Raw genomic sequence first — 27097 nt, forward strand, 5'->3', positions numbered from 1 at the left:
CGCTCACTCCCGCAGCACGGCCGCCACCCCCTAACAGAGCGGTGAGTACAGCGCCGGGTCACCGGCAGGAATGGCGACACAAGGGTGGGAGCCCAGCTCTGACAGGCTGTGCTCCGAAAGGCTCAGCGGCACGCTGTGAGGGGCGTCCTGGTCCAGCGCAATCACCCTAAACTGGTCAACACTGCTAACGGGCTAATCCCGCTGTTAGCAAAAAAAAAAAAAAAACTCAGGCCAGTATAATACAATAAGTGCGGGAAGACGCGACGTTACAGGGGGCGGGACTTCTCAGCGGATCCATCACTCACAAGCGCCATTTTCTCCCTGCAGTTCATCAACAGAGACACTGACAGGGAGCGCTGCCCTCCACATAAGTAACACTGTGTTATAGATACGGGGAGAGTGTAATTCGATACTAGCTACCCTGTTAAGGTTCAGCTAGTCAGAGGTTTTTTTTTTATCATAATAAAAGCCTATAAGGGCGCGGTGTGGCTGGCTTCTTGTACTCTGACTCTCTGAAGGTATTCTGGGAGGGAAATTGTACTGACATTTTCCTGTGTGTGTGTAACAGTGGGTACTATATTTGGGGGACTTTGTCCTGTAATGCAGAATGTATATCTTCTCCTGGGGAGTGTATACCATGCTCAAAACTGTACATATTCTCAGGCTTCGGTGGCAGATCCCCCTGGGGTGGCCTACATAAGGTGTACTTTCACATATATTTCTTCAAATATGTCCCATGCTGGGAAGAAACCATAGTTTTGAGATGTCTGGGGAATCCAATCCCACAGCTGTGCCTCTCACCCCAACTACGTACCCTGAAAAGTGTACACTTGCCATATAATGCAACTGACATATGAGGGGTGCAACATATAGTTTGAAGCTAAGAGGGATGAGGAATACATATATATATATATATATATATATATATATAATGCCTTCCCACTATTTAGATCGTTAAACTCCTTATTTGGGAAAACCTGAGTACACCCAGAGATATAATCCACATACCTAAAGAGTGTGTAAATTGTCAAAGAAGGTTGTGTTACCTGTCCTTGGTACAACCTCCATAAGGGATTAGACTGATCGCAGATTGAGACTACTCTCTAATACTGTGCACTGCTACAGGTGTGGCTCAGAGACCCTTGCTTGCGTAGATCTCTGGGGCTATAGTTACGTGGTCGGGCTCCTTACTTAATGATTTAGATTCTATGTATAGGAGTGACATTTGCTTGTTTCTATGTCACTTACAGGATCCTACAGGCTTCACGGCTGGAGGCCATGAAGGAGATTGGCCTGTGTCATGCAGGGACCACTACTGTGGCAGTTTAGACAAACAGGGGACGGTGGCTACACCAATGGACTGCAGATACAGAATCCAAGAAAGGTATGGCGGGTCCGCCCTTCACAGGTGAGGCCCTGTTGGGACGCACTGGATACGTGAATGTCCATGCCAACTGCGGTTAAGTCGACATACCTTCCTTCCGCAGCTGCACAGACCAGGAAATTATATCCTACACTGCAACCCCTTAGAACCGCAAGGGTTCCTCCACTTCCTTTAGAGGACGTTGGGGAAAATCCAGAAAACCTGCACCACCAGGTTCCCACGGATGGATTTCGGATTCTGCCTTCTCAAACCCTTTGGTTTGTCGGTGGACTTCACTGCCTGGGGATCAGGCAGGTGGGAGCGAGACTAAAGAGATTTCAGTTAAACATCTGGGCAATATCCTGCCTAGACCCCTGGAAACGGTTAGGTTGCCCAGGGGTGCAGACTGGAGTTTCTAGTACTCCCGCCTCACAGATTATTGCTACCTTCTCGGACAGAAAGTACACTACTGCTGGAAGCAATTCAAACATTTGCCAAGCAAATGTCATTGTTCCAGTTCCACCTCACTTACAACACAAAGGTTATTACTCAAACCTGTCTGTGGTACCGAAACTGGATGGTTCGGTAAGGTCAATATTAGACCTAAAAACATTGAACCCTACTTGAGGGAATTCAAATTCAAGATGGAGTCTCTGAGAGCGGTGATCTCAGGTCTGGTGGATGGGGGAATTCCTAGTATCCCTGGATATCAAGGATGCGTACCCTCACATTCCGATCTGGCCGCCTCACCAGGCTTATCTAAGATTTGAGCTGCTGGACTGTCACTATCAGTCCAGGCACTGCCATTTGGCCTCTCCACAGCCCAGAGAGTGTTCCACCTAGGTCATGGCAAAGATGATACTACTCCTCCGTAGACAGGGAGTGAACATAATTCCATATCTGGACAATCTGCTGCTAAAAGCATCTTCCAGGGAGAGGCTGTTACAGAGTATTGCTCTCTCAACTCGCCTACTCCAGGATCTTGGGTGGATCCTGAAACTTCCAAAGTCACATTTGGAGCTGACAGAAAGTGTTGGCGATCCAATCAATGGTCCGGGATGTCCTGAAGCCAGCCCGGGTATTGGTTCGTCAGTACATTTGCCTTCTGGGGAAGATGGTAGCCTCCTACGAGGATTTACAGTACAGAAGATTCCACGCACGGTTCTTCTAACTGGCTCTCCTGGACGAATGGTCGGGATCACACCTTCACATGCACCAGCGGATACGCCTGTCGCCGAAAGCCAGAATTTCACTCCTCTGGTGGCTGCAAACTTCTCACCTACTCGAGGGCCGCAGGTTCGGGATTCAGAATTGGATTCTTCTAAGCACGGATGCAAGTCTGAGAGGTTGGGGAGCAGTCACCCAAGGGGAGGACTTCCAAGGAAAGTGGTCAAGTCAGGAAGTTCTCCTTCCGGTAAACATTCTGGCACTAAGGGCCATATACAGCAACCTTCTACAAGAGGCACATCTTCTGAAAGATCAAGCCATTCAAGTTCAGTCGGGCAACGTCAGGGCGGTGCCCTACATAAACAGGCAAGGCGGAAAGAAGAGCAGAGCTGCAATGTCAGAGGTAACGAGAATCCTCCTCTGGACAGAAAGACACACGCTGGCGCTGTCAGCAATCTTCATTCCGGGAGTGGACATCTGGGAAGCAGACTTCCTCAGCAGACACGATCTCCATCCAGGAGATTGGGGCGTCTCTCCAGAGGTATTCGCAGAGGTAACAAGCTGATGGGGTGTACCTCAGATAGACATGATGGCCTCTCGCCTCAACAAGAAGCTTCGGAGGTACTGTTCCAGGTCAAAAGACCCACAGGCAGTGGCGGGGGATGCCATGGTAACTCCGTGGGTTTCCCAGTCAGTGTATGTGTACTCCGTTTCCACTCATCCCAAGGATTCTCAAACAAATAAAAAGAACAAGAGTTTAGGCGATCCTCTTTGCTCTGAACCGGCCAAGAAGGGCTTGGTACGCGGATCTTCTGGGATTACTCTTGGAGGATCAGAGGCCTCTTCCTCTTTGCAAGGACCTTCTTCAACAGGGGCCGTTCGCTTTTCAATAGTTACTGCGGCTACGTTTGACGGCATGGAGGTTGAACGCCAGATCTTAGCTCGGAACAGCATTCCGAAAAAGGTCCTTCCTACAGCCTAGGAAGGGAGTAACGTCAAAACATTACCATCGGATTTCTTAAAAAGTATGTGTCTTGGTGTGAATCCAAGAAGTTTCCTACTGTGGAGTTTCATCTAGGACATTTTCTCCTCTTTCTGCAAGGAGGTGTGGATGTGGACCTACGCTTGAGCTCCATAAAAAAACAGATTTCGGCCTTGTCCATTTTCTTCCAGAAACAGTTCACTGCCCTACCTGAGGTTCAGACATTCTTGAAAGGAGCTCTGCACATCCAACCACTCTTTGTGCCTCCTACGGCACCTTGGGATCTTAATGTGGTGTGGCAGTCCCTGAAATCTGATTAGTACGAACCTTTGCAGGAGGTGGACGTAAAGTTTCTTACTTGGAAGGCTGTCACAGGGGGCATTGTCGCACAAGAGCCCTAATTGATTTTCCGTGAGGATAGAGCTGAGCTCAGAACGCGGCAGCGGCAGCGTGTGGTGCCAGTAGCTGTTGACACCTCGATTACTCAAAGTCCTTGGATGTTGTGAGGGCTTTGAAAAAATATGCGAAGAGAACTTCTCGTCACAGAAAGTCGGATGCTCTGTTTGTCCTTTATGATCCCAACAAGGTTGGGTGTCCTGCTTCTAAGCAGACGATTTCTCGCTGGATCAGGTTTTCTATCCAGCATGCTTATTCTACGGCAGGCTTGCCGTGTCCAAAATCTGTTAAGGCCCTCTCTACTCTTAAAGTGGGTTCTTCCTGGGCGGCTGCTCGGGGTGTCTCGGCTTTACAGCTTTGCCGAGCAGCTACTTGGTCAGGGTCGAACACATTTGCTAAGTTCTACAAGTTCGATACTTTGACCTCTAAGGAATTAAAGTTTGGTTAATCTGTTCTGCAGGTGCCTCAGCACTCTCCCTCCCGTACTGGGAGCTTTGGTACATCCCCATAGTACCAAATGGACCCCAGCATCCTCTAGGATGTAAGAGAAAATAGGATTTTAATTACCTATCGGTAAATCCTTTTCTCGTAGTCCGTAGAGATGCTGGGCGCCTGCCCAGTGCTTCATTCTTCCTGCACTGTTATTTGGTTATGAATGTTGGTTCAGCCGTTGCTGTTCCTGTTTCAAGTTTGGCAAGCTTGGCTTTCCTCTTGTTGTGTGTGCTGTTTGGAATCTCACCACTATCCTTATCTATCCTTCTCTCAAAGTAGGTCCGTCTCCTCGGGCACAGTTTCCTAGACTTAGTCTGGTAGGAGGGGCATAGAGGGAGGAGCCAGCCCACACTATCAAATTCTTAAAGTGCCCATGGTACTAAATGGACCCCAGTATCCTCTACAGACTACGAGAAAAGGATTTACCAGTAGGTAATTAAAATCCTATTTGCAAGAATTGGAATTTTCTCACATTGTTTATTTTACACTAGTATTTGATTTTAGCCAGTTTTCTTTATTAGAGCTTATCATACTTCAACTTATGCTACCCATCATATATGTCCCAATCTCCACTCTGAGCTGCACTCACTCAGCTGATCCTCTTTCAGTTCACACCATACACATTCAACGACGTCTCTGGTCGGTAACAACCATAGTGGAAATTGAGCATACATGCTCCACAGATAAGCGAGGGTCGTTAACGTCCCGCGGGGCCGCGCATCGGTGGTCGTCGGATGCATACACACTTGACGATATAATGAGCGACGTCGTTGATGAGGGCTGAAATGAACGACGTCGCTCATTTTATCGTCAAGTGTGTATGGGCCCATCTAGGAGTGGCACTGCAGTGTCACGCAGGATGTCCCTTCCAAAAAACCCTCCCCAAACAGCACATGACGCAAAGAAAAAAAGAGGCGCAATGAGGTAGCTGACTGTGTGAGTAAGATAAGCGACCCTAGTGGCCGACACAAACACCGGGCCCATCTAGGAGTGGCACTGCAGTGTCACGCAGGATGGCCCTTCCAAAAAACCCTCCCCAAACAGCACATGACGCAAAGAAAAAGAAAAGAAAAAAGAGGTGCAAGATGGAATTGTCCTTGGGCCCTCCCACCCACCCTTATGTTGTATAAACAGGACATGCACACTTTAACCAACCCATCATTTCAGTGACAGGGTCTGCCACACGACTGTGACTGATATGACGGGTTGGTTTGGACCCCCCCAAAAAAAGAAGCAATTAATCTCTCCTTGCACAAACTGGCTCTACAGAGGCAAGATGTCCACCTCATCATCATCCTCCGATATATCACCGTGTACATCCCCCTCCTCACAGATTATCAATTCGTCCCCACTGGAATCCACCATCTCAGCACCCTGTGTACTTTGTGGAGGCAATTGCTGCTGGTGAATGTCTCCACGGAGGAATTGATTATAATTCATTTTAATGAACATCATCTTCTCCACATTTTCTGGATGTAACCTCGTACGCCGATTGCTGACAAGGTGAGCGGCGGCACTAAACACTCTTTCGGAGTACACACTTGTGGGAGGGCAACTTAGGTAGAATAAAGCCAGTTTGTGCAAGGGCCTCCAAATTTCCTCTTTTTCCTGCCAGTATAAGTACGGACTGTGTGACGTGCCTACTTGGATGCGGTCACTCATATAATCCTCCACCATTCTTTCAATGGTGAGAGAATCATATGCAGTGACAGTAGACGACATGTCCGTAATCGTTGTCAGGTCCTTCAGTCCGGACCAGATGTCAGCATCAGCAGTCGCTCCAGACTGCCCTGCATCACCGCCAGCGGGTGGGCTCGGAATTCTGAGCCTTTTCCTCGCACCCCCAGTTGCGGGAGAATGTGAAGGAGGAGATGTTGTTGACAGGTCGCGTTCCGCTTGACTTGACAATTTTCTCACCAGCAGGTCTTTCAACCCCAGCAGACTTGTGTCTGCCGGAAAGAGAGATCCAAGGTAGGCTTTAAATCTAGGATCGAGCACGGTGGCCAAAATGTAGTGCTCTGATTTCAACAGATTGACCACCCGTGAATCCTTGTTAAGCGAATTAAGGGCTCCATCCACAAGTCCCACATGCCTAGCGGAATCGCTCCGTGTTAGCTCCTCCTTCAATGTCTCCAGCTTCTTCTGCAAAAGCCTGATGAGGGGAATGACCTGACTCAGGCTGGCAGTGTCTGAACTGACTTCACGTGTGGCAAGTTCAAAGGGCATCAGAACCTTGCACAACGTTGAAATCATTCTCCACTGCGCTTGAGACAGGTGCATTCCACCTCCTATATCGTGCTCAATTGTATAGGCTTGAATGGCCTTTTGCTGCTCCTCCAACCTCTGAAGCATATAGAGGGTTGAATTCCACCTCGTTACCACTTCTTGCTTCAGATGATGGCAGGGCAAGTTCAGTAGTTTTTGGTGGTGCTCCAGTTTTCTGTACGTGGTGCCTGTACGCCGAAAGTGTCCCGCAATTCTTCTGGCCACCGACAGCATCTCTTGCACGCCCCTGTCGTTTTTTAAAAAATTCTGCACCACCAAATTCAAGGTATGTGCAAAACATGGGACGTGCTGGAATTTGCCCAGATTTAATGCACACACAATATTGCTGGCGTTGTCCGATGCCACAAATCCACAGGAGAGTCCAGTTGGGGTAAGCCATTCCGCGATGATCTTCCTCAGTTGCCGTAAGAGGTTTTCAGCTGTGTGCGTATTCTGGAAACCGGTGATACAAAGCTTAGCCTGCCTAGGAAAGAGTTGGCGTTTGCGAGATGCTGCTACTGGTGCCGCCGCTGCTGTTCTTGCGGCGGGAGTCCATACATCTACCCAGTGGGCTGTCACAGTCATATAGTCCTGACCCTGCCCTGCTCCACTTGTCCACATGTCCGTGGTTAAGTGGACATTGGGTACAGCTGCATTTTTTAGGACACTGGTGACTCTTTTTCTGACGTCTGTGTACATTTTCGGTATCGCCTGCCTAGAGAAATGGAACCTAGATGGTATTTGGTACCGGGGACACAGTACCTCCAACAAGTCTCTAGTTGGCTCTGCAGTAATGATGGATACCGGAACCACGTTTCTCACCACCCAGGATGTCAAGGCCTCAGTTATCCGCTTTGCAGTAGGATGACTGCTGTGATATTTCATCTTCCTCGCAAAGGACTGTTGGACAGTCAATTGCTTGGTGGAAGTAGTACAAGTGGTCTTACGACTTCCCCTCTGGGATGACCATCGACTCCCAGCAGCAACAACAGCAGCGCCAGCAGCAGTAGGCGTTACACGCAAGGATGCATCGGAGGAATCCCAGGCAGGAGAGGAATCATCAGAATTGCCAGTGACATGGCCTGCAGGACTATTGGCATTCCTGGGGAAGGAGGAAATTGACACTGAGGGAGTTGGTGGGGTGGTTTGCGTGAGCTTGGTTACAAGAGGAAGGGATTTACTGGTCAGTGGACTGCTTCCGCTGTCGGCCCAAGTTTTTGAACTTGTCACTGACTTATTATGAATGCGCTGCAGGTGACGTATAAGGGAGGATGTTCCGAGGTGGTTAACGTCCTTACCCCTACTTATTACAGCTTGACAAAGGGAACACACGGCTTGACACCTGTTGTCCGCATTTCTGGTGAAATACTTCCACACCGAAGAGCTGATTTTTTGGGTATTTTCACCAGGCATGTCAACGGCCATATTCCTCCCACGGACAACAGGTGTCTCCCCGGGTGCCTGACTTAAACAAACCACCTCACCATCAGAATCCTCCTGGTCAATTTCCTCCCCAGCGCCAGCAACACCCATATCCTCCTCATCCTGGTGTACTTCAACACTGACATCTTCAATCTGACTATCAGGAACTGGACTGCGGGTGCTCCTTCCATCACTTGCAGGGGGCGTGCAAATGGTGGAAGGCGCATGCTCTTCACGTCCAGTGTTGGGAAGGTCAGGCATCGCAACCGACACAATTGGAGTCGGACTCTCCTTGTGGATTTGGGATTTCGAAGAACGCACAGTTCTTTGCGGTGCTACTGCTTTTGCCAGCTTGAGTCTTTTCATTTTTCTAGCGAGAGGCTGAGTGCTTCCATCCTCATGTGAAGCTGAACCACTAGCCATGAACATAGGCCAGGGCCTCAGCCGTTCCTTGCCACTCCGTGTGGTAAATGGCATATTGGCAAGTTTACGCTTCTCCTCCGACAATTTTATTTTAGGTTTTGGAGTCCTTTTTTTACTGATATTTGGTGTTTTGGATTTGACATGCTCTGTACTATGACATTGGGCATCGGCCTTGGCAGACGACGTTGCTGGCATTTCATCGTCTCGGCCATGACTAGTGGCAGCAGCTTCAGCACGAGGTGGAAGTGGATCTTGATCTTTCCCTAATTTTGGAACCTCAACATTTTTGTTCTCCATATTTTAATAGGCACAACTAAAAGGCACCTCAGGTAAACAATGGAGATGGATGGATACTAGTATACAATTATGGATGGACTGCCGAGTGCCGACACAGAGGTAGCTACAGCCGTGGACTACTGTACTGTGTCTGCTGCTAATATAGACTGGTTAATAAAGAGATGTAGTATGTATGTATAAAGAAGAAAGAAAAAAAAACCACGGGTAGGTGGTATACAATTATGGACGGACTGCCGAGTGCCGACACAGAGGTAGCTACAGCCGTGGACTACTGTACTGTGTCTGCTGCTAATATAGACTGGTTGATAAAGAGATGTAGTATGTATGTATAAAGAAGAAAGAATAAAAAACCACGGGTAGGTGGTATACAATTATGGACGGACTGCCGAGTGCCGACACAGAGGTAGCTACAGCCGTGGACTACTGTACTGTGTCTGCTGCTAATATAGACTGGTTGATAAAGAGATGTAGTATGTATAAAGAAGAAAGAATAAAAAACCACGGGTAGGTGGTATACAATTATGGATGGACTGCCGAGTGCCGACACAGAGGTAGCTACAGCCGTGGACTACTGTACTGTGTCTGCTGCTAATATAGACTGGTTGATAAAGAGATGTAGTATGTATGTATAAAGAAGAAAGAAAAAAAAACCACGGGTAGGTGGTATACAATTATGGACGGACTGCCGAGTGCCGACACAGAGGTAGCTACAGCCGTGGACTACTGTACTGTGTCTGCTGCTAATATAGACTGGTTGATAAAGAGATGTAGTATGTATGTATAAAGAAGAAAGAAAAAAAAACCACGGGTAGGTGGTATACAATTATGGACGGACTGCCGAGTGCCGACACAGAGGTAGCTACAGCCGTGGACTACTGTACTGTGTCTGCTGCTAATATAGACTGGTTGATAAAGAGATGTAGTATGTATGTATAAAGAAGAAAGAAAAAAAACCACGGGTAGGTGGTATACAATTATGGACGGACTGCCGAGTGCCGACACAGAGGTAGCTACAGCCGTGGACTACTGTACTGTGTCTGCTGCTAATATAGACTGGTTGATAAAGAGATGTAGTATGTATGTATAAAGAAGAAAGAAAAAAAAAACACGGGTAGGTGGTATACAATTATGGACGGACTGCCGAGTGCCGACACAGAGGTAGCTACAGCCGTGGACTACCGTACTGTACTGTGTCTGCTGCTAATATAGACTGGTTGATAATGAGATGTAATATGTATGTATAAAGAAGAAAGAAAAAAAAACCACGGGTAGGTGGTATACAATTATGGACGGACTGCCGAGTGCCGACACAGAGGTAGCTACAGCCGTGGACTACTGTACTGTGTCTGCTGCTAATATAGACTGGTTGATAAAGAGATGTAGTATGTATGTATAAAGAAGAAAGAAAAAAAAACCACGGGTAGGTGGTATACAATTATGGACGGACTGCCGAGTGCCGACACAGAGGTAGCTACAGCCGTGGACTACTGTACTGTGTCTGCTGCTAATATAGACTGGTTGATAATGAGATGTAGTATGTATGTATAAAGAAGAAAGAAAAAAAAACACGGGTAGGTGGTATACAATTATGGATGGACTGCCGAGTGCCGACACAGAGGTAGCTACAGCCGTGAACTACCGTACTGTGTCTGCTGCGACTGGATGATAAATAATGATATAAAAAATATATATATATCACTACTGCAGCCGGACAGGTATATATTATATAATGACGGACCTGCTGGACACTGTCTGTCAGCAGAATGAGTTTTTTATAGAATAAAAAAAAAAACACCACACAAGTCACACGACGAGTGTTTAACTTTTTCAGGCAATCACAATATAGTATACTACTAACTATACTGGTGGTCAGTGTGGTCAGGTCACTGGTCAGTCACACTGGCAGTGGCACTCCTGCAGCAAAAGTGTGCACTGTTTAATTTTAATAATATGTACTCCTGGTCATGCTATAACCTATAACTGGCACTGCTCCCCAGTCTCCCCCACAATTATAAGCTGTGTGAGCACAGTCAGATATATACATAGATGATGCAGCACACTGGGCTGAGCAGTGCACACAGATATGGTATGTGACTGAGTCACTGTGTATCGTTTTTTTCAGGCAGAGAACGGATTATATTAAATAAAACTGCACTGTCTGGTGGTCACTGTGGTCAGTCACTACTAAACTCTGCACTCTCTACAGTACTCCTAAGCTCCAGTAAATCAAGTGTCTCTGTTTAAAATCAATCTCACTCTCTCTCTTCTAATCTAAATGGAGAGGACGCCAGCCACGTCCTCTCCCTATGAATCTCAATGCATGTGTGAAAATGGCGGCGACGCGCGGCTCCTTATATAGAATCCGAGTCTCGCGATAGAATCCGAGCCTCGCGAGAATCCGACAGCGTCATGATGACGTTCGGGCGCGCTCGGGTTAACCGAGCAAGGCGGGAAGATCCGAGTCGCTCGGACCCGTGAAAAAAAACATGAAGTTCGGGCGGGTTCGGATTCCGAGGAACCGAACCCGCTCATCTCTACTTGACACCCGTTTTTTTTGTCACTTGGGGGTGTGGGAGGTGAGGGATGACTCCCAGGGAGTGCTGTCCCTGCAGTGCTGACTCCTACACAGTGACAGGAGCCGAGTGCTGCACATAATATAACAGTGCAGCACTCGGCTCCTGGAACTGGTTAATTATGCAGCTGGGGGGGATAAGGTGGAACTCTCCTCCTAAACACCCGGTACGGTGGCGGGGGGGAATGGGGCGGGGCTTCACAGGAATAGGCGGTGTTTAATTAGAGGGGCGGGGCTTCACGGAGGGCACCCGTTTTTAGTCCATTCAAGGAACAAAAAGGGGATGGGGCTTCGCATCTTGACACCCGTTTTTTTTGTCACTTGGGGGTGTGGGAGGTGAGGGATGACTCCCAGGGAATGCTGTCCCTGCAGTGCTGACTCCTACACAGTGAAAGGAGCCGAGTGCTGCACATAATATAACAGTGCAGCACTCGGCTCCTGTCACTGTGCAGGAGCCGTCATTTTGGTGACACCCGGGAGCAGGCCGCACTCCCCTTGTGATGCCACTGGACCTGGAATAATCCAGATCATTTTAATAGCTTTTTATATGTTGATGTGAATAAAGTAATCACGGTTAGCTAACTAGAAATAAAAATATGCTTTGGTTGGTCAGTTTCAAAATTGGTCAAATAACATGGCTAATTTAAATCTGAAAATTGCCAGGACCATAACAATTCTAAATATGTTAACTTTGTCACTGTTGGTAGTCAAACATTTAAATTTAGGTGTATTTTTGTTTTCTAGTCATCAACGCAATGATTGATCCAGATGGCTCTCTTGATGCACTGAACTTATTAGGATTTGGCACCCCACTTCCTCCTCCCCAGCCAAAGCCTAAACGAAGCTCCTCAGTGCACAACGTCAGTTCAACATTATCAACCCGATGTCAAACGGACAGCAGGACGAGTCGACCAAATATCGTATTAGTATCCTCAGACTTGGATGGTGTTGAATCTGATCCTGATTTTAGCATTCATTTTAATAGGTTCAACCCTGATGGAAAAGAAGATTCCACTTTACACGAATAGCACTGTTAATGCAAATCTAACATTTATAATGCAAATCTGCAAATAAAATGAAGCAACAGTGACTCCATTTTATGTAGACAAATCTAATAGCCTTGCACAGTTGTATACAACACAATTGAAAGACGTCCACTTTTGGACATGACCATTCAAAATTCAGTGATAACCTTTATAACTCCTAAAGTGGGAGTCTGTCCCTGGCACCCCTGTATCAATACTGGGGGGTTTCCTAAAGAAATTGGTCATCCTCAAAGGAGGGCCCATTGTGTAGAGCTGGCCTCAGAGTACATTGGGCGTAACTTCAAGAGTGTCAATACTCCACAAGAAAGACACACCACTAATAGTTATTATGTTTTGTCTTTTATATCTTATTAAATGACGAGTGTGCTCAAAATGTATATGTATGACACAGATTTGATGTATCATGTAGGAATATGCTTTTATTTCTACGTTGAAATCAACATAAACTAAGCATCAAATATAGGTTATGTGTGGATAACATTTGCATTTAATAGTGTTTCCAAGTACTCATTATATAGAATACTACACCTCCCTGCCAACATAGGGCCTGAAACATTGTTGTGTGCTATGCCACTGTTTTCGCAGGTGGTTATTGGCCGACTATACATGAGTCTTATGAGACCTACACACTGGCCGATTACACTGAAAGATATTGTTCATATCTTTCAGTGTGTATGCACTAATGATGAAAGATGCGTGGCCCCGTGCTCGTACATCTTTGGTGCCAGCTTGTTTATGCCTGCAAGTCACTCCCCCGCCGCCGGGTTGTCCATCGGCCGTCGGGCACCTCGGCGGCCAATCGGCCAGTGTGTAGGGCCCATTAGTCACGCTGCACTTGCACAAAGTCCATTACCGTAGTCACTCACAGGATTAATTTGCAAAGTGATTGACAGGAAGGGGTCTTTTTGGGGGTGGTAACAGGGAGTGGCAACTAAAACACAGGCGTGTCACGGTGGTTTTCGTGGTATGACGCTGCCTGTGTCTGCGATCCCATATGCATTAAAGATGGCTCTAGCATCTCATTTAACACAGCCATTCTGCAAGATGGTACTCAGAAGGCCGATTATTGAACGATCTGCAATCGTGCTGCATCTTTGTACCCAGTTGCTGGGATTAGCAAAGACGCCAGAGGGCGTTTTAACACAAATCCTACCGGCATATATTGATTTGTTTATTTTGATACAGTATCTGCGTATGGGATCGCAGCTGCAAATGCATCAGTGTACAACTCTGAATCAGGCCCTGACCCATATAAATCTAGTACCACCACCCAGCTAAGTACTCTAACGTTCAAATGATCTAATTTATTACATATTACCACTTGTTTTATGGTGTATTAACACTAACAATGTATATAAAACAGTTTTTAAGATTATTTTTGGTTTGTTATGAAACCATTTAAAAAATAGTGCAAAATGGTAAAATGCTGTTCATTTATAGACTGTGACTCGCTACTCAAATAATTTTGCAGTTTGTTTAGAAAACAGGAATTTCCTATTGTGCAAAAGGTCCTGAATCAAAAACATTTAAGTAGCAGGTAAATTTACTCAATAAGAATTAATTTATAATCTTTGTACACACTAGGGGATTTTATACCAAGTTGTTATTACAATTTTTAAACTTCATTTATCTCCTTTATGTTAAATCATCCCTTTCCCACCATCTCGTTATCCCACAAAGAAATACTACTTTCCACAACACTTGTGCCTTGGTCATCTCAACACCTTAGGATTTGTTTTTTCCATGACTGTTACACATATGTATATATTCATAGCATAGGTAGAAAATGATTGCAGCATTACATTCCATTGCAACTCACCTGAGCGGAGCAGACTTCATAGTGAGCACAAAAATGAAGCTAACCTAACTCCAGCTGTTTTGAAGACATACAGTATGTGTACTCTAAGTGCAAGTCCTGACTTACATGTAGCATAATAAATTCCCTGCATGAATACATGAATCCGGCTCATGGCCCAAGCTAAGAAAAGTGCAAGACACAAATACTTTCTAAATGTATCACCTGCTTCATTACAGCCATAGAAATAAAAAATGGGTTGCAAAGGTTTCTGTGTATTTTTTTTAAAAGGTATCAAACAAATTAAATATAAAACATCATTAGCTGCAAATTAAGTTTCATTTAATTTGTGTTAGGCATTCCATTTAATACACTTTGTATATAACCAGTGTCTCATTTTGTTATGATAAAACACATCATTTTCTTACTTAACTACAAATATTTCACTTTACAGCTGCAGTGCAAACTATGTAAAAGATTTTACTAAGTTGCCCCTACACGTAATCCATGCAGCTACTGCATGCTGCCATTTTTCCTTGGAGTCTCGGGTTGATTCTATTAGCCACTAAGGGTGTGATGTGCCGGTGCCACTGCGTCTCAGTGCCAGCCACAGCACCCATTACCGACTGAAATGAGCCCCAATTAGCACAAAATAGCTCGGACCTCTATGGGGTGGCGAGCACTTTTGTGTGAATTTGGGGAGCTGCTGCGATGAATCACACCCACAAGATCATCACGGCTAATTGGATTGACCTGTATCTGTCCAATATATGGAATCTGCTAATTAGTTTAGTTCACAAACCTAAAATTACAGTGGAGAGTGTTTGAGCAGAGGACCAATCACAAGCCACAATCTCTAAGTGGAACAGTAGAGCACCAGGAATAATAACTGGCTCCGCATGGGGAGTCGGTCATTTTAGTCAAATCTTTACAGGTGAAGAGCAGCTTTAAACATCAATGCTAAGCAACTTTTTTGTCTTATATCCTAATAAAAAGCTATACTTTATTCATCTACTGTTACTTTGCAAATCTTACATTTGAATTTAATTAAGGTGTGCGAAAGAGTATTAAAAAAAAAAGCAATTAGATTTTACTTTTCATCAGTCTTGTGCAAAATTGGACAGATTAAAGCAAATACTGTGTATGTGATTGCAGATACACTTTTGCTAAATAATGTACATGCATAAAGGTCTATGCTCTATAGATGTACTTTCTGATTATGGAATCATTTAACAAAGAATGTATTATTTTTTTTTACCTGGATACAAACTGGAGACTACATTTTGTTTGACTTACGTGTTAAAAGTAAGCGCATCCTTTATCTTTGTATGTGTTTCACCCATATTACTTTCATCAAATAGCATCAATTGTTGTCTAGCATCAAGAATTCTGACATATTAGAGCTGATGGTGTTCAAATGGATTTACCTGATTAGACTGATATTGGGTGGGGGGATTTTCACTGCTCACATTAGTCCTCCATATGGATGACATCCGTATTAAAATAATAGGCAGGAACGATTGCCATTTTTTTGTAATACAGTGAATGAAAATTGTTGTTGGCGTTTCGCACAATGGCCCTCATTCCGAGTTGTTCGCTCGGTATTTTTCATCGCATCGCAGTGAAAATCCGCTTAGTACGCATGCGCAATGTTCGCACTGCGACTGCGCCAAGTAACTTTACTATGAAGAAAGTAATTTTACTCACGGCTTTTTCTTCGCTCCGGCGATCGTAATGTGATTGACAGGAAATGGGTGTTACTGGGCGGAAACACGGCGTTTCAGGGGCGTGTGGCTGAAAACGCTACCGTTTCCGGAAAAAACGCAGGAGTGGCCGGGGAAACGGTGGGAGTGCCTGGGCGAACGCTGGGTGTGTTTGTGACGTCAACCAGGAACGACAAGCACTGAAATGATCGCACAGGCAGAGTAAGTCTGGAGCTACTCAGAAACTGCTAAGTAGTTAGTAATCGCAATATTGCGAATACATCGGTCGCAATTTTAAGAAGCTAAGATTCACTCCCAGTAGGCGGCGGCTTAGCGTGTGTAACTCTGCTAAATTCGCCTTGCGACCGATCAACTCGGAATGAGGGCCAATGTATTAATGCAAAGCTGGTTCATTTATAAACCAAAACCACATAGTGCTAATTCCCACAATAACAAAACATTCATTTACATGCAAAACTATAAAAAGGCCTCTAAACAAGTAATAAGATTTACTTTAAATCAAATACCTTTGTGACTAACAAATGTAAAGCCCATTGATTTTACTGTGTCTGGAAAACATGGCCTCTCTGCTATATGCCATCCATCTTCATTTGCGAGTAGCTACAGTACAGTATATGTACATTTGTCTGACTGTCATGGCCACAGCTTGTTCTAATAACAAGTTCAGGGATTTGTGCTGTGCAGGCTTTACTGAAATATATTGATTTTTATTTTGGGGTCCATCAGACATATACAGTGTGTGTGTATGTGTATATATATATATATATATATATATATATATATATATATATACAAACACACAATGGCGGTTCATTAAATAAGGTAACTACCTCTCATTGCATAAATTTATTCAACACATACATGCCTACCTGTATATGTATGTACTGTATAAACAATACTATGGCCTTAGTACAGATTATTTTTCCACATAGTCCCCATACATGCTTTAGCATTTGTTCCAACGGTACAACACAGCATCTATCTCAGTATAGCAGAAGTCAGTGTCAAGCGCCTGAAGCCAGGTTATAATGACTCGTTGAATTTTGCACTGAGATGTTCAGTTCATCAGCAATATCACTAACTCAAATGCGTCTGTTCTCGTGAATCAGAACTTCAACGTGGCACAATACTCATCTGTGGTGTATGTGCTTGGGCGCCGCTTATCTTGAACGCCTGTCCTTACATTATGAAAGGCATAGCACCAAACGTGTTTCCATGACATGACATTATCACTGTACACCTCGACAAGTTGGCAATGAATTTCAGCTGCTGATGTGCTGTTTAGACATTGAAATCTGATCACGCTACACACCTCAATGTGTGACCATGTTTCCACCAGTACCGCTATCTTATAACTGATATTGGGACAGTATGACTGATATGAGGTTACTTATTGAACCACTTTTTTTTTTTTTTTTTTTAAGAAAAGAATGGGCTTTTGGGTTAGTATATTGAGTTATACCTTATTTTATGGACATAATAGTTGTATGATCTTTTTTTTCTTTTTCCCTCCCAATATTTATATTCCAGTAGGGCTATTTTTAGTACTAATGCAAATTGGATCCAGCTTATTCTGTTGCATAATACAAAAAGAACAATAGAATAGTAATAAAACAAGGCTGTTTTAGCAAACCAAGAAAAAGATAAGAGGGTCCTGCTCGCATGAGATCCATTTCTGATTTCTGGGAATGGGAAGCCTAATTCAGGTCAGGGGGTCTCTGCATATAGCAGGACATATCCGTGCATGCCTGATACTAAAAGAACATGCCCTTCATATATAAACTTACTCTCACACAACCATACATGAGCACCAGATAAAATTGGGAAACCGCTTTCTGTAAAGCCTTCCATTAAGGCATTAGCTGCTGTTACATGAGGATTTTATTTAAAGAAACTCATTTTTGATGGCCCTTAATCGTTTAAAATGTGAAATAAAGAAAGTTATTAGATTTAGGTTTCAGTCTGTAACCATACCAGTATTTTGTTTGCCTTACCTGTTCAAATGCAATGATATTCAAAAGGGATTCAATGGCAAATGTTTGACTAATAAAACAATTGGGTAAATAAGAATATTATTGTTCATGTGGTATATCAAACTGAAATAATAGTGGAAAATGTCTGAAATACGTTTATAATGCTCAGTAAATGCAGCTGAGATTATAATATCATACATACATATATATTTACTTTATTAAATGTATCTTCATATTTTGTACAAAAAGTTTATTTATTTTCTGTTAAGATTTGTTTTTTCCTTGCATGTTGTTACTTTCTTTTTAATAAATGGTTAATTTTAGTAATACGCGTATCTGCTTCTGTTTAAGCTTTTTGTTTTTTTTCATCATCTTATACACATTGGTATTAAACTTTCTGGTGTCATATACGTTGCCGGCGGCTGGGATCCCGACAGTCAGCATACCGATGCCAGGATTCCGGCCGGCAGAATGCCGGTGTAGGGGCGAGTTCAATGAAGCCCCTTGCGGGCTCGGTGGCTTGCTGCACTCGCCACAGGTTCTATTCCCACTCTATTGGTGTCGTGGACACCCACGAGTGGGACTAGTCCCTCTTAGCCTGGATTTCGGCTGGCGGCATTGTGAGTGTTCGGGATCCCGGCTGCCAGCGACGTAACTGCATCCCAAACTTTCCATTAAGCTAGTACATAAAAACAAATCTAAAGGCAGGGTCCACAGGTTATCCACAGGATAACATTGGGATATGTCAAATCTTTCGGCCTCCCAGCATGCAACAGGCCCGTCCATATATCCCTGGCTCAGGCAAATCAGTCTTTTTTTGTTTGGTGCGGCAGGAGCTTATTTTATTTTTATAGTCTTATTATTTTTTCTTGAGTGATATTTCTAAAAAGCGTCTTATACGTACCTTCGAAAGAGTCGCTCCAACAACTCTCCGCCGGGTTGCGACAACGCTTACCCACGACTACAGTGCTGTTTCTGCGGGCGTCTGTGTTGGATATACTAGCAGGTCCAGCAGACGTTACCAGGCTGTGGCCGGAGCACGGGGAGAAGGTAAGGCATCGGTTCCGCTTAGAAGGGGAATACGGACACAGCCGCACTATTTTGGGAAGAGACTACCAAATAGTCGCTGATCCAGCTGCCACCTCGGGTGCACCAGCCCTTAGGGATCAGAGGCTCCAGGAATAGTATGAGGCCGCGATCCCTAGGGTTGATGTCAGCAGTGGGGAGTCAGATGCTCACCTGGTCGCCCCGCCTCCTGGTTCATGACCAGTTTCCTCAGTCTCCGGCCATGAACTGTTTTCCCGCTTCCGTCTCAGACGCTGTACACGAAGGGGACCCAGTCGCAGCGTAGGCGGCTATGTGACTCGTGCGTCTGTGTTCACTATAGGTTCATGGAGCAGCAGTGTACACTAATAGCGTCTGAATCCACTCAGTGTTCGCAAACGTATTGATCAGTCCTGGAAGTGGGGTGAGTCTCCCTGTAATCCACTCTACTGAGTACAGGTAATACAGCACTAAGTCTCTACTTTTTTGTGCACGAATAGTTAGATAAGTGCCTATTGCATACGAGTCTGTATACTATTACTGATGTTTATTTCGCTATGCATATGAATACGTTAGATCTGTTTAAACATGATTCAGTAATATGTTCTCCTACATACTTGAAATGTAGTTGTAGTTGATGATGTGCTCATATTGCCTATTATACTAATGTATAACGTGACTGACTGCTAGTGTGATTGCTGACTTTACTATATATTCTGTCAGGTTTTTTTCTATTCTGATCCTCAGTGCCGGTGCATGGGTAGGGCCGGATTGTATGTCGCTTTAAAAAGCTTAAAATGATTACAGTCACAAATTGTGTAGTACACTGTGGAAGTGTTGATTATTTATCATGTCTAAGAGCGGCATAAGGTGAGGAAGGTACACTCACAGCAACACCAACACTCATATCAGGTTTGTCTTGCAAAGCTGTGTTATCCTCTCAGGATGTGGTTCAGGATGGTTAGTGTGCAAATTGTTTTAGCTTTCACCAGGGTCTCTTGAAAAGTACAAGGCAGATCCAGGTGTTGGGCTATGTTTGCACAGACATTATCCAGTATAGCTGAACGGATAATTCCTCCAACTCCTGTACCAGGGATAGGTTACACGATTAACCCTTACATGCAGCTTCCCACCTGCGGTTTATCACTTCCAGCAGCAGCCTCTCAAAAGAGTCTGTGTCATCTGCAACAGACAATAACGTGTCTGCAAAGGCACGGGTGGCTCATAAATTGGGCAAAATCGTCTCTGGTTCCGTCACAGCGGATGACTCAGTTGGGTGCTGTACTGGATTCAAGTCTTCATGGAGTCATTTTACCTCTGAACAAGATGTCCAAGGTCAGTCAAGGATTCAGGGCTTGCTACACAGTCAAAAGGTATCCATTCACGCCACAATGCGTGTGATGGGATTGATGGTGTCAACATTCGACATGGCGGAGTATGCACAGTTCCAATCAAGGCCTCTAGCATCTGATTCTTGCCAAATGGAATGGGTTGCATCAGACGATAAAAACGCAGAATAAATAGAAAAAAAGGGCACTATGCGCTCTGGTGAGTGAAACTGCAATGTGATTGTCTGCAGCCTCTTGTAAAAGGGAATTGCCAATCCCTTATCACACAAAAGTATCAAACAAAAAAAACCAAGTGGCGCAAACTATGGTTCTTATGATAGAAGTAAGACAGTCATTAGCCTGGTGGCTACAGACATCCCATCTGCCTTTCTCTGTCACCTCTCCTTTGTATCATGCTACCTCTCCCTGTCACCTCTCCCTGACATCACCATGTCTCTTCCTGTCACATTTCCCTGGCGTCACTCTGCCTCTCTCTGTCACCTCTCACTGGTATCACGCTGCCTATCCCTGATGTCAGCCTACCTCTCCATGGTGTCACACTGCCTCTCCCTGTCACCTCTCCATGGCACCACACTGCCTCTCCCAGTCACCTCTCACTGGTATAACGCCTCTCCCTGATGTCATCATGCTGCCTCTCCCTGTCACCTCTTCCTGGCGTCACCCTGACTCTCCCAGTCACCTCCCACTGGTATCACGCTGCCTCTCCCTGATGTCATCCTGCCTCTCCCAGTCACCTCTCACTGGTATCATGCTGCATCTCCCTGATGTCAGCCTGCCTCTCCCTGTCACCTCTCCCTGGTATCACACTGCCGCTCCCTGATGTCACCCTGCCTCTCCCTGTCACCTCTTTGTGTAATCACGCTGCCTCTCCCTGTCACCTCTTCCTGGCATCACCCTATCTCTCCCTGATGTCACCCTGCCTCTCCCTGTCACCTCTTTGTGTAATCACGCTGCCTCTCCCTGTCACCTCTTCCTGGCATCACCCTATCTCTCCCTGGTGTCACCCTGCCTCTCCCTGTCACCTCTCTCTGGGATCACACTGCCTCTCCCTGCATCACTCTGCCTCTCCCTGTAACCTCTCCCTGGCGTCACACTGCCACTCCCTGTTATCACTCTACCTTCTCCCTGTCACTTCTCCCTGGAATCCATCTGCCTCTCCCTGTCACCTCTCCCTGGTGTCACCCTGCCTCTCCCTGTCACCTCTCCCTGGCATCATGCTGCCCCTCCCTAGCATCACCCTGCCTCTGCCTGTCGCTTCTCCCTGGCATCCTTCTGCCTCTCCCTGTCACTTCTCCCTGGTGTCAGCCTGCCTCTCCCTGTCATCACGCTGCCTCTCCCTGTCACTGCTCCCTGGGATCATGCTGCCTCTCCCTGTCACCTCTCCCTGGCATCACGCTGCCCCTCCCTAGCAATCACCCTGCCTCTCTCTGTCCTCATGCTGCCTCTCCCTGTCCTCACACTGCCTCTCCCTGTCCTCACACTGCCTCTCCCTGTCACCTCTCCCTGGCATCACCCTTCCTCTCCCTGTCACTTCTCCTTTGCATCACGCTGCCTCTCCCTGGCGTCCCCTTGACTCTCCCTGTCACCTTTCCCTGGCAAAACTCTGCCTCTCTCTGTCACCTCTCTTTTGTATCACTCTGCCTCTCCCAGTCACTTCTTCCTGGCGTCAGCCGGCCTCTCCCTGTCATCACGCTGCCTCTCCCTGTCACCTCTCCTTTGTGTCACACTGCCTCTCCCTGTTATCACCCTGCCTCTCCCTGTCACTTCTCCCTGGGATCATGCTGCCTCTCCCTGTCACCTCTCCCTGGGATCATGCTGCCTCTCCTTGTCACCTCTCCCTGGCATCATGCTGCCCCTCCCTAGCATCACCCTGCCTCTCCCTGTCCTCACACTGCCTCTCCCTGGCATCACCCTGCCTCTCCCTGTCACTTCTCCTTTGCGTCACGCTGCCTCTCCCTGGCGTCCCCTTGACTCTCCGTCACCTCTCCCTTGCAAAACTCTGCCTCTCCCTGGCATCTTGCTGCCTTTCCCTATCACCACTCCCTGACATCACCATGCCTCATCCTGTCACATCTCTCTAGCGTCACTCTGCTTCTCCCAGTCACCTCTCACTGGCATCTCCCTGCCTCTCCCTTTCACCTCTCCCTGGTATCACACTGCCTCTCCCTGATGTCAACCTGCCTCTCCCTGTCACCTCTTCCTGGCATCACCCTGCCTCGCCTGGTGTCACCCTGACTCTCCCAGTCACCTCTCACTGGTATGCTGCCTTTCCCTGCGTCACTCTGCCTCTCCCTGTCACCTCTCCCTGGCGTCACACTGCCACTCTCTGTTATCACCCTGCCTGTCACTTCTCCCTGGGATCCATCTGCCTCTCCCTGTCACCTCTCCCTGGTGTCATGCTGCCCCTCCCTAGCATCACCCTGCCTCTCCCTGTCACCTCTCCCTGGCGTCACACTGCCACTCTCTGTTATCACCCTGCCTCTCCCTGTCACTTCTCCCTGGGATCCATCTGCCTCTCCCTGGTGTCACCCTGCCTGTCCCTGGCATCATGCTGCCCCTCCCTAGCATCACCCTGCCTCTCCCTGTCACCTCTCCCTGGCGTCAGCCTGCCTCTCCCCTGGCACTTCTCCCTGGGATCATGCTGCCTCTCCCTGGCATCACGCTGCCCCTCCCTAGCATCACCCTGTCACTTCTTTGCATCACCCTGCCTCTCCCTGTCACCTCTCTCTGGGATCATGCTGCCTCTCCCTGTCCTCACATTGTCTCTCCCTGTCCTCACTGCCTCTCCCTGTCACCTCTCCCTGGCATTACGCTGCCCCTCCCTAGCATCATCCTGCCTCTCCTTGTCACTTCTCCTTTGCATCTCCCTGGCGTCCCCTTGACTCTCCCTGTCAAAACCCTGCCTCACTCTGTCACCTCTCCTTTGTATCATGCTGCCTCTCCCTGGCATCTTGCTGCCTTTCCCTGTCACCTCTCCCTGTCACCTCTCACTGGTATCACGCTGCCTCTCCCTGGTGTCACTCTGCCTCTCCCAGTCACCTCTCACTGGCATCACCCTGCCTCTCCCTTTCACCTTGCCCTGGTATCACACTGCCTCTCCCTGATGTCAATCTGCCTCTCTCTGTCACCTCTTTGTGTCATCACGCTGCCTCTCCCTGGCATCACCCTGCCTCTGCCTGTCAACTCTACCTGGCATCACACTGCCTCTCCCTGTCAACCCTACCTGGCATCACGCTGCCTCTCCCTGTCACCTTTCCCTAGCAACATTCTGCCTCTTCCTGTCACCTCTCCTTGGCATCACCTTACCTTTACCTCTCGCCTCTCCCTAGCGTCATACTACCTCACCCTCTCACCTCTCCCTGGTGTCATGCTACCTTTTCCTGTCACCTCTTACTGATGTCACGCTGCCTCATCCCATCACTAAAGCCTCATCCTACGCCTGTCATCCACTTTCTCACCCTAGCATTACCATCTCCCTGTCACACTACCTCTCTTTTCACCTTGTCTACTGTCACCCTCTGCCTTTCCTAGGTGTCACCCTTTGCTCTCCCTGTCACACTCTGCCTGTCACCCTCTGTTTTTCCTTTTTACCCACTCCTCATCACTCACTGCTGCTCTCCATCACCTTCTGCCATGTGGCATATTATGATCTAGGGGTAGGAACAGAGTGGAGGAGGGGTACCAAAAGCATATTTCTGCAGCGGGGTCCACTGGTATTCCACAGGGAATAACTTTGGGGGTGTAGAGTTGGATCTTGATTCGAGACACCAACAGGCTAAAGCTTTGACTGTTCCCACTATGCACTGCACTGCCTCCTCTATAGCCCCGCCTCCAGGCACTGAAGCTCAGTTTGTAAGTTGGTGCCTTTTTAGAAGACTTCAAGGCCCGCAGCACTTTCTATGTCTTTATGACATGCTGTGCTGTAGCTCCGTCACCCGCCCCCCCCCCCCCCCCCCCCCCAGTGGTGCTGCATACTCCTGCGGCTGGGTTCACAAGTACTTGCAGCGGAGACACACCGGTTTTCAGGCACACCACCACTGTCACTCTCCAGGATCGCGTGGCTGCACTAAAGGGAGGAGGTAAGAGGCGGGACCCACCGGTAAATCGCAATGCGGTCCCAGGAGACAGACCGCGCCGCTGGCGTGGACACTGTGTCGCACAGGGACCCCACTATATCCACCAGGGCAAGGAGCACAGGTCAGATTTACTAAAATCCGTTTATAAAAGGCTCCACAGTACCCGGTGATGAAGTCCAGCAGAGGAGATAAGGCGCTGACCTGTAGCCCCTCCCCCAGCTCCGGGCGCCATCTACTGCTGGTGTTACCACCCTGGAGCTGCATCTCTCTCTCTCCCTGAAGAGATTTGGCGCCATTATATAGCTGGGCTGATCTCCGGGACTGCTGGGCACTGTCTCCACTGTAAATCCACCTGCATCATCAGCGCTGTGCATTTACAGACACTTAAGTATTCTACATGTCATTTTAGGCAGCATTAGTTAAGAACAAGTGTACTCCTATCTGAATATTTAGTACAGGTATTCTGTGCTATACATCCAGTGTTTACTGTGCATTGTTATATCTGTATACATCAGTAATTTTCAACCTTTTTTTTTTTTTCTCGCGGCACACCGAACAATATTTTAAAATTGCCAAGGCACACCATCAGTTCCCCACAGAAAAACAAAAACAACAAAACATACACAGTGGCCCTCACAGTAAAAAAAAAAAAAAAATCACACATACATTGGCCTACACAGAAAAAACAATCACATTGCTCCCCACATAAATCCTATTGCTCCACACACAAATCAACCATATTTCTCCCCACATAAATCCTTTTGCTCCCCACATGAATTATTCACATTGTCCCCCCCATAAATCCATAAATTCTTATTCTCCCCACATAAATCCTATTGAAATCCTATTGTTCCCCACAGGAGAAATAAAATAAATATTATCAGCTGTCCTCCTCCCTGTCCTTCAGTGGTATCCGGACTCCAGGTCGACAACAAAAAGGTCGACACACCTTAGGTCGATGCTAATTGGTCGACACACCTTAGGTCGACGTGGACAAAAAGTCGACAGGAAGAAGGTCGACATGGACAAAGGTCGACATGAGCTTTTCACGATTTTTTTCTTTTTTTGGAACCTTTTCATACTTAAAGATCCACGTGGACTATGATTGGAAGGTAATCTGTGCCGAGCGAAGCGGTAGCGGAGCAAAGGCACCATGCGAGGGGACGCAGTGCACTAATTGGGGTTCCCGGTCACTCTACGAAGAAAACGACACAAAAAAAACATTAAAAAAACTCACGTCGACCTTTTTCCATGTCGACCTAAGGTGTGTCGACCAATTGGCGTCGACCTAAGGTGTGTCGACCTTTTTGTTGTCGACCTGGAGTCCCAGACCCCCTTCAGTGGCGGGAGCTGTTCATAGTGCAGTTCTGCGAATATTGAGCAGAGGTCAGTCGGGTAGGTGTTGATGTGGGTGGGCAAGGAAAGCTGTGTATGCAGGCGGGAACTGGAAGATGTGTATGCAGGCGGGTGGGCTGGCTGGGTGGTGAGGCGCGGCGGCTGTGACCTATGATCTCACATCATTTTCAAGGCATAGGTCATGGCCGGAGCACGACTAATCCTCTAAGAAGAGCCCGGGCCAACAGGTCACTCTGAAGGTGAAGGAAGCTGCTCTGGCTCCGCGGCACACCTTGCAACTGGTCGCGGCACATTAGTGTTCCACGGCACACTGGTTGAAAAAGCCTGGTATACATATATACCTATATGTAATTACTAGTCCAGTGCAGTTTTATTGTTTATATGTAATAATTCCTGCATTGTACCTATGACTGAGTGTGCCCGTAGCTGCTGTGTGGATACCATTCTTGTGTATCACACGTTTTGCTATCACTATATTCTGTACCCTGGGGAACTAGGTGCGTCAGGGTCTCATATACTGTAATATATATTGTTACACAGGGTATACTGTTTGTATTTCTCACTGTGTTTTTCAGTTACCCCACACCACTTAAATCCTCTGTTTGTGCTCTGTACTTACCTCACAAAACACAGCAGATTATTTGCTGGTTTTTGTGTTTGTCTGGCTATATTGTACTGTTGCGCCTTAAGGCTACATCCCATAAAATGTCTGCTACACAGGGCAGGAAATCCGCGGACGCTCCTGCATCATGCAGTGCTGTCATCACGGATTCGCCAGTGGGGGAAGTGTTAGCTGCTGGTTCAGGCGCTGGGGGTCATACATCTCCCAGTCCGTCTGTGGCACCTGTGGCCAATCAGGACCCACCTTGGTTAGCTTTTTCAAATATGCTGACTATGCTTGTAATGCGTCTTACGCCCTCTGTGGGGCCTCCCGTGCCTTTACACATATTGTCCCTGTAGTTAATCCGCCATGGGCAAATACTTTGTCTACCCAATTACAGCAATTAAATCAGACTTTGGTTAGACAAAAGTCCATCCCACGTCCCCCTGGGGCCAAGAGGTCATCTTAGCGGGCCATTTCTTCCTCACAATCCACTAATATTTCAGATAATTCTTCCGATGAGGATGGGGAATATACTGATCCTTCAGACACTGATACAGTTGCTTCTGATGAGGAATCTACAACCCAGGTTGATGTTCTTGACCTTGTGGAGGATATCAAGCTGATTCGCCAAATTGATGATGACATTGAGCCCCCTGCTATGTCTAAGAAACCTAATAAGTTTCGACGTCAGAAGTTTACTAAAGTAGTCTTACCACATTCTGACCATTTAATTGACATACATCAGGAATCC

General features: G+C 46.7%; 1 protein-coding gene across 6 annotated transcripts in view; it reads left to right on the forward strand.

Annotated features, from left to right (window-relative positions):
- CEP170 (centrosomal protein 170) overlaps positions 1 to 18240 on the forward strand; it is a 619381-nt gene extending 601141 nt beyond the window's left edge. For all 6 annotated transcript variants that reach the window (XM_063917739.1, XM_063917738.1, XM_063917740.1 and 3 more), the window contains exon 18: positions 12124 to 18240. In XM_063917739.1, the coding sequence (XP_063773809.1) occupies positions 12124 to 12407 (284 nt within the window). In that variant the 3' untranslated portion in view covers positions 12408 to 18240. The remainder of the gene's footprint in view (positions 1 to 12123) is intronic.
- The last annotated feature ends 8857 nt before the right edge of the window (positions 18241 to 27097 follow it).

Source organism: Pseudophryne corroboree, chromosome 4, assembly GCF_028390025.1.
Source record: "Pseudophryne corroboree isolate aPseCor3 chromosome 4, aPseCor3.hap2, whole genome shotgun sequence".
NCBI lineage: Eukaryota > Metazoa > Chordata > Amphibia > Anura > Myobatrachidae > Pseudophryne > Pseudophryne corroboree.